The following is an 8,275-nucleotide window of genomic DNA, read 5'->3' as shown; positions in this document are numbered from 1 at the left end:
ATTATTGTTACTTTATATATATATATATATATATATATATATATATAATTATTAAATAATAATAATAATAATAACAATTATTATTATTATTAACAATTAAATGTTATTGTAAAGGCTACTCTCCATTACAACACATTTTTCTTTAATATACATTATTATTACTAATTATACATTGTTAATTATAATTTCATTAATATTGTTTAATAGTAAATTACTAGTAGTATTATTAATATAAATGTAACGACTACATTACTAAACATGTTAGACTAATATATATTTATTATTGTAAATTAATAGAATTACAAACATTTTTACTTTAATATACGTTATTACTAATTATACAGATTATTACTGCTGCCGTTACCTTCAGCATATCTGCGGCTCATTAAATGTTTAATACTATGGTTTAGTCTTAAATAATAATGCATTATTTGTAGCATTATTAAATAAAATTAATGTAAAGACTACTCTGCATTACTAATAATTTTCACATTAATATGCATTATTATTACTAATTTTATTTATATATAATTATTACATAATACATTATTATTAACAATTAATATTATTGTAATGTAAAGGCTACTCTGCATTACTACACATTTTATATTAATACAAAATAACTAATAATATAATATTTTAATATAAATGTAACGACTACATTACTAAACATGTTAGACTAATATATATTTATTATTGTAAATTAATAGAATTACAAACATTTTTACTTTAATATACGTTATTACTAATTATACAGATTATTACTGCTGCCGTTACCTTCAGCATATCTGCGGCTTCATTGCGGCGCTGGGCCATGTCCTCTGACTCTGTGAGGAGGTCGTCCAGCAGGGCGGGTTTATAGAGCTGCCCCACTAACTCGCTCTGTAAGCTGTCCTTCACATGGTTAACCAGGAAGTGCATCACAGCCTTTGGTACACTGCAGAGACAGAGAAACAGAATGAGCAATCTGCTTAAAACATGAAACCAGAAACTGATTCACGTGGCATCTACCTGTCCTGGATGTTTTTACGGACAATGAGGAAATACGACTTGATGAGCCTCTCGATGACCTCGCAGTCCCTCTGTTCACGAGCAGACAGTTTCCGGGCGACCGGCACAGGCTGGCCGAAGATCAGAACAAATCAACACTAATTCATTGTGACCGTGTTAGCAAACAGCTCTCAAAGAGAGCACAAACGCTTTTTGTGCTCTCAGTGTTTATTTACTCGTTTTAAGTCATTTCTGTGGCACAATCAAATGTATTTGTGTTTTATGGACTCACCACATCAAGCAGGTTCACTGCGTATCCTTTCTGAGGGCTGGCGAGGACGGAGCTCTGTGGTTTAGTCTTGTCTTCGCCCTGGCCTTCGTCTCCTTTCTTCAACATGCCTCTCCAAGTCCCAGATCCTCCTTCCTGCTCCCCCTGAGCTCCTCCAGCCATCTGACACGCACAAACAAGAACACCACCACAGGACTGAACAGTCAGCCACTAGTGATTCATGCACCTTCCCATGCAGTCCATTGGGGTTTTACATATTGTTTTTAGGCTTCAAACTTAAACACCAATTTCGGCCTTAAACTGAAAAGATACAACTGCAAAAAACAGCAGCAGTTGTCCAGGGTCTTCAAAATCAACCTTAATATCAACACAGCAAACACACAACAGAAGTCTGAGAAGATCCTGATGAGTAAAATCATCAGATTGGCTTTGCCCCTACACACAGGGGGCGCCACACACCTTAGGGCCATCGCCCTCAGCAGGCGGCTGCTCGGTGGGAGACACTAACTGCCCACTAGGACCTTTTAAGGACTACAAAGAGAGACAGGAAGAGAAGAGACTAGTCAGCTAGAGACGAAGGCAGCAGGTTTTGAACTAATTCTAGAGACTTTCTAGAATTTCTAGAGAGGAAAAGAGAACAAAAGAACATTGCAAATAGCAGCCCGTCACGTTTTCGTGTGAAAAATATACAATATAGCCCCTGATGATTTAACATGATACCTTATCACGGGGCACCGCTGAGGGAAGCTCTCTCATTCGGTTACGCCTCTGCTCCTGTCACGAGGACAACAAGAATAGACTTCACACTGAAATATGTTCTAATCAATGCATTTCGGTCGTAAATCTAAATTAAATCGTCATTAAAAAATCTGTAAACCTCAATGTTGTTGTTCATGAGCCCACAGGCATCTGCGAAGTCTGGGTGTTTGGTGTTGATATAAGCCAACTCAATTGCCACAAGATTGTGAACCTGGAGCACAGTGTAAACACTCATTTAGAGAAGATACACATCATGCACATTAAAAGCATGAGAGAAAAAAACTAAAACAAACCATCTCATTGGTGACTGGTAGCCTCTTCCTGAGAAGAGAAGTGACCACTTCTACTATGGCATCGTGGAGCTTTGGAAACCTAAGCAACTCCTAGGAAAGAAACGTCAATAAAATAAAATCGCAAAAAGAAATTCAAACAATGCTGATAAAACCATCTAATCATTTAACTACCAGCAATTATATTTGACTATTGGATGAAGAAAATGTTGGATAAGAAAAGTAAAATCTGTTTAATAAACATTTAATTTTGTACTCTTTAGCTTCATAATCATATGGAAGCCCGTTTCAGCCACTGAATAAAAAAAACAAGGTTATTGCGACTTTTTATCTCACAATTCGGACTTTTTTTCTCAGAATTTTTTTCTCACGCAATTGCGAGTTAAAGTCCAAATTTGAGGGAGGGAAAAAGACTGATATTTTCTCAGAATTGCGAGTTTATATCTCACAATTATGACTTTTTAACTAACAATTTCGAGTTTATATCATGCAATTCTGAGAAAAAAAGTCAGAATTACGAGTTTGTATCACGCAATTATGAGAAAAAAAGTCAGAATTGTGAGATAAAAAGTTGCAATTACCTTTTTTTATTTTTTTATTCAGTGGCGGAAACAGGCTTCCATATAATCAGCTTAATTACTATAATATATATAAAATTAAACATAATAATTATAAAATAATAATAACACTAATAAAAATACACACACACACACAAATCAAACAATACTGGTAAAATTAATAATACAAATGATATAAAAAATAATATATTAATATTATATAATAATATCATATATTTATTAGTAGAAAGTCACAAAAATGAAAATGATGATAAAACAAAAACTATAATAATAGTAGTAAGAAGAATATAACAGTATAATTAATAAAAATTACAAAAAATAAAACAATGCTAATAAAACTATAATAATATTAATATAATATAATAACTAATAAACACAAATAAAAACAATAACTTCAAAAATACATTTCTTTTTTTAAAACTAATCTAATCACTTTAAGTATCAGAAATTATATTTGAGTGTTGGATGTAAATATGTAGCATATACAGATATGAAACGTTCAAGAGAACATGGTTGGACAATAAACATTTAATTTTGCACATAATAATTACTAAATTAAAACTACATGGAAAATACGCAAAATAAGCACACAAAATCGATACATTTAATATCAACACGTCCTTTAAATTGACACAGTATTAACTCAAAATTCAAAAACTGACACTAGGTGGTAGGTAGGAAGGTCGTTTTTTTTTTTAATCGGCCAATCAAACAGTTATTCGCAATAGCGTTAATCTCAATATGAGCAAATATTGCCTTGGCCATCACTAAAGGCCCATTCACACCTATAACACTGTGTCTACACCGGACGCGAAGGGCGCGGCGCGACAAAATACTATAGAACCCATTATAATCAGTGATGCGGCGCGGCGCGACACGACAAATCCCCTGTCGCGTTCTATTTATGACATACTGACACAAATTTCAAATGATTTTCAACGGTCACTGTCACATCCAGTGTAGACAGACTTTAGCTGTTGCTGCGCAACATGACAACTGTCGCATCCGGTGTAGACACGGTGTAACCCAAACTCTATTAGCATCCATTCCACACCAAAATTCTGTTCATGCTAAGCGCTGCAGTTATATTGCTTACGCTCTTTAGAGTCAGAGGAATGTTTATCAATGGTTTTATTGTTCATTAGTTGGAAAAACAACACTGAAAGTGATTCCAATGACATTGTTCCTTGGTGTCATTATTGTTATATTCATGATGTTGACTTTGCTATTCAGTTATTGTTCTTAGCATTAACAGGCCTTAACTGATGTACTGTATAATAGTGGAAAAACTGTTTTTTTGTGGGGAAAAAAGCGAGACATGATGCAACAGGCAAAGAACAACATGTATATGCAGACCAACAATCGATCAGTCTACCTGAGTGCTGTAGTTGCTGCAGTGCTGAATGATCCTCTGCATCTCTTCATGCACCAGCTCCACACAGCGCAGACTGGGCTCCTCCAGACGCTTCACCTGCCTCTTCACCAGCAGCTCAAACGACACCTCGGGCACGAACAGCGCAGGACGGGGACCCTGAGGAAACACAACATCTACATTACAAACTACATTATATACAGAAATATACATCTCATACTATCTAGCTCTACAGTGTTATACAAGAGCCTCTTTAAATCACTCTAATAATGAAAGGTTCCTCAAAGGAGTTTTGCTAAAATAGAAACCTGCAGCTCAATGCAGAGCACAGCTGGCTGTGGTCTCTATTTTATATCCATACAAGTACAGACGGGACTAAATTCAAATTATAAAAAGGATGCGAGAGTCAAATATTCACTGCAAAACCTACTGTAGCGTTCCTAATAGCTGTGAGGACATCTATGGTTGTAAGTCCTCCAAGAGGATCGACCGACTCCAGTGTCCTACCAAACGTCTCATGAAAAATATAACAAATTCTTGCACCACCACACCTAAAAATATTAGAACAAACAACTATGTTTAGCACTAACACCACCTAGTTTGGGATCAGCAAGATTTTTTTATTTGAAAGAAATCAATACTTTTATTCAGCAAGGATGCATTAAATTGATCAACTGATCAAAATTACATTTTGAAATATATTTGTAATAATATTTCATAATAATACTGTTTTTAATGTATTTTTGATCATATAAAAGCCTTGATGAACATAAGAGACTTCTTTCAAAAACATTTAAAAAAAATTGTACCAAGCCTAAACTTTTGAATGGTAGAGTATATAGCAAATCAAACAGCTTTATTTGAGTGACTGGAAGAAAAGAGGAACTAACAGTTCAGCAGTTTCAATGTATTTGGCCGTTCCTTCAATAGTGTTGCAGTACTCAGTGGCGAACTTTGTGATGAGCTGCAGCAGGGTGGAGCTCATGTCCTCTACCGGCTCGCCGTAGCTGCTGAGCAGGGACTGATACTGAGCTGCTAAAACATTGATACGTGTCTTCAGCTCTGGTAGACAGTCCCTAATGTGATGCATCAATAACCTGGTGGGAAAAAAATTAGATTTTAATACTTCAAAAAGCAGATATGCTCAGCAAAATTAATGAAATATGATGTTTCAAGCTTAAACTCTCACCTATTTAATGTTCTGGCGAGATACTTGGTTCCATTTCTGTTGGCGAGGGAGGGGTATTTCTTCTGCAGGAAGGCATGCTCATCACGGATGGAGTCTGCCACACTTTTCTTATTATTGATATCCAGCTGACTCCTGTATTAAGACATTTAGTCATCTTTTCTTTTTTTTTTTTTACCCTTTTGTATATGTTTTGTATATCAATTTGAACAATCAATATCTTACTGCAGCCAGCGTTCTGCGACCTGAAAGCAGAAAAAAAAAAAAGTGCTGCGTCACTAAAAAAATCTGCATCACACAGCTATGTGGAAAAACATCACATCACACAAACTGAAAGGTACAGACATTGTGTGCAAAACAACAAATGCACAAGCAGACCAAAATAAACTTTAGTATGCTGACCGTCTGGATCCACCTCACGGGCCACTTTCAGAGCTTCAGAGGTGGCCATGTCTGTGTTCGCTGCAGTGACAGCTAAAATGATGCAGTTGGGATTGCTGATGTATTTTAAGATCAGCTCACGGATCTGCAGCTCGATATCTTTAGGCTGGTCTCCCACCGGGACCTGAACATGAATATATCAGTGTCAGCATCAAAAAATAATCCACAAAAGGAATATTCAAACAGGTCACGCTAAGCTACTGAATAAAACACCTTTGTGATGCCAGGCAGATCCACCAGCGTGAGATTGACAACATGTGGTGAGAAGATTTTCAGGTGAATTGGCTCATCACTGATCCCCTGTGAAACAATGACACAACGTTCTGTATTTGTTAAACTGCCGATGTCAATAGAAATTGCACTGCAGTTCAAAAGTTTGGTTTTTTTTTCATGTTTTTGAAACAAGTCTCTTATGTTCATTAAGGCTGCATTTATTGGATCAAAAAGTAAAAACACAAATATTGTAAAATATCATTAAATTGAAAATAACTTCAATTCATTTGATTCAAATCCATTTTAATTCATTTTTAAAATGTAATTTATTCCTGTAATGGTAACGCTTAATTGTCAGCATCATTACTCCAGTCTTCAGTGTCACATGATCTGTCAGAAATAATTCTAATATGCTGATTTGTTGCTCAAGAAACATTTCTTATTATTATCAATGTTAAAAACAGTTGTGCTGCTTAATATTTTTGTGGAAACTGTGGTAACTTGTTTTCCTGGATTCTAAAAAGTTGAAAGGAACAGCATTTATTTTAAACAGAAATCTTTTGTAAAATTATAATACCTTTACTTAAAGGGGTGGTTCACTGTTTTTTTTCTAGGCTTGATTGTGTTTATGGGGTGAAGTCTAACATGTGTTAATGCTTCGTTTTTAAAGGGGTCACATGATGCAATTTCAAGTTTTCTTTTCTCTTTGGAGTGTTACAAGCTGATTGTGCATAGATAAGATCCCTGAAGTTGCAAAGACTAAAGTCTGATATTATTGAAGAGGATCGTGCAGAACCTGTGCAAGCACAGCTTTTAATGGTAGGCCTATGTTTTTGGTTTGTTGTTGTCTCATACTTTTAGATACAGTGTTATTTGTAAATGCTACTGCTTATGTTAGCTTTTAATATATGGTATTATCCTAATTAACACTTTAATACAGTACGGCAACTGCACATGTATATGTATTAGATTTTTACGTGCACCTCTAGTTTTCTCTTCCTCTTCTCTAAAGCAGCGCAGCATGACCTCGCCCCCTTTGCTGCTTTTTCCCAAGGGCGGGGTTTATCTGGGTTTATTATGTCACGAACCCGGGAAGTAACTTCTTGTAGTCCCTACCAGCCGTTTTTGTAGGTATTAAACTGCCAGAATTTTAAAAGACGATATCTCCGTTTGCATTGACCTTTCAGCTTCGTAACTTTGCAGATATTGTTTATGCTCAAACAGCAACATTACACACTAACTAACTTTAAAAAAGTAAAATCGCAATGAACCACCCCTTTAATTGATATTTTTATCAATTTAATGCATCATTGTAAAAAAAATCTTACCGACCCCATTACTTGTAAACGGTAGCACACATACAGGTTTAAAAAATAAACTATCATCTGATTTAGTTCATTTAAGGACTCTTCCTTACCTTGTTATTTCCAGAAACTCTTTCAGTTTCATTTTCAATTTCTTGCCTGATTTCATCAAAATCTGTGTAGATCTAAAAGGCAGAGACACAAAATTAACAATCATGATATCTCACTTCACAAAGACTCAAACTTTCATAAAATTAAAGAGAAAAACACACCAAAGGAATGACATTAATTTTACATGAGGTGAACACAAAGCATGTATCTGGACTCAAGACCACACTGAAAATATCTCCTGTGATCATTTAGACCAATAGGAATTAAAGGGCTTGTTCTTCTTCATCTGTTCATCATCAAACTATAAAACCAAACAAACTCACTGCACTGTTGTTTGTAGCACATAAATGTGTCTGACAGCCAGAATGACTTAATAAAACAACACTATGCAGTGTCTCTTTGATGTAAGGACTTTTTCCACCTTTACTCAAATGTGAGGTAAGCTATATAGAGATTTGGATGATCCCATTTTAAACTCATCTTGAGACACTGGGTCTCATTCATTAACTATGCATACACAAATTTCTTTGTGATATTTGCATCTAACATTTTCATGATAATTCATCAATAACTTTTGTACCAAAATATGTCAAAATTACCAAAAAACATAGGAACAACAAAAACCAAATGTACACAAAAATATCACATGCTCTTGGAGGTCTTACAAACATGTTATGATTAAATATATATATATATATATATACACACACACACACACACACACACACACACACACACACAC

The 8,275-nt window shown here is 35.1% G+C and overlaps 1 protein-coding gene across 1 annotated transcript in view; it reads right to left on the bottom strand.

Moving 5' to 3' along the window:
- The window catches only part of LOC107661477 (dynamin-1-like protein), a 14,323-nt gene that overhangs the window by 1,389 nt on the left and 4,659 nt on the right, over window positions 1-8,275 (bottom strand). Inside the window, 14 exon segments of the mRNA XM_016451090.1 lie at window positions 778-937; window positions 1,012-1,121; window positions 1,283-1,441; window positions 2,000-2,053; window positions 2,157-2,249; window positions 2,332-2,421; window positions 4,282-4,437; window positions 4,709-4,829; window positions 5,169-5,375; window positions 5,468-5,601; window positions 5,604-5,684; window positions 5,853-6,029; window positions 6,119-6,205; window positions 7,536-7,607. Of these exon segments, the coding sequence (XP_016306576.1) occupies window positions 778-937; window positions 1,012-1,121; window positions 1,283-1,441; window positions 2,000-2,053; window positions 2,157-2,249; window positions 2,332-2,421; window positions 4,282-4,437; window positions 4,709-4,829; window positions 5,169-5,375; window positions 5,468-5,601; window positions 5,604-5,684; window positions 5,853-6,029; window positions 6,119-6,205; window positions 7,536-7,607 (1,701 nt within the window).

The sequence above is a fragment of the Sinocyclocheilus anshuiensis genome, unplaced genomic scaffold (assembly GCF_001515605.1).
Source record: "Sinocyclocheilus anshuiensis isolate Anshui unplaced genomic scaffold, SAMN03320099.WGS_v1.1 scaffold491, whole genome shotgun sequence".
Classification (NCBI taxonomy): Eukaryota; Metazoa; Chordata; class Actinopteri; order Cypriniformes; family Cyprinidae; genus Sinocyclocheilus; species Sinocyclocheilus anshuiensis.
This window is presented reverse-complemented; position numbering and strand designations above follow the sequence as displayed.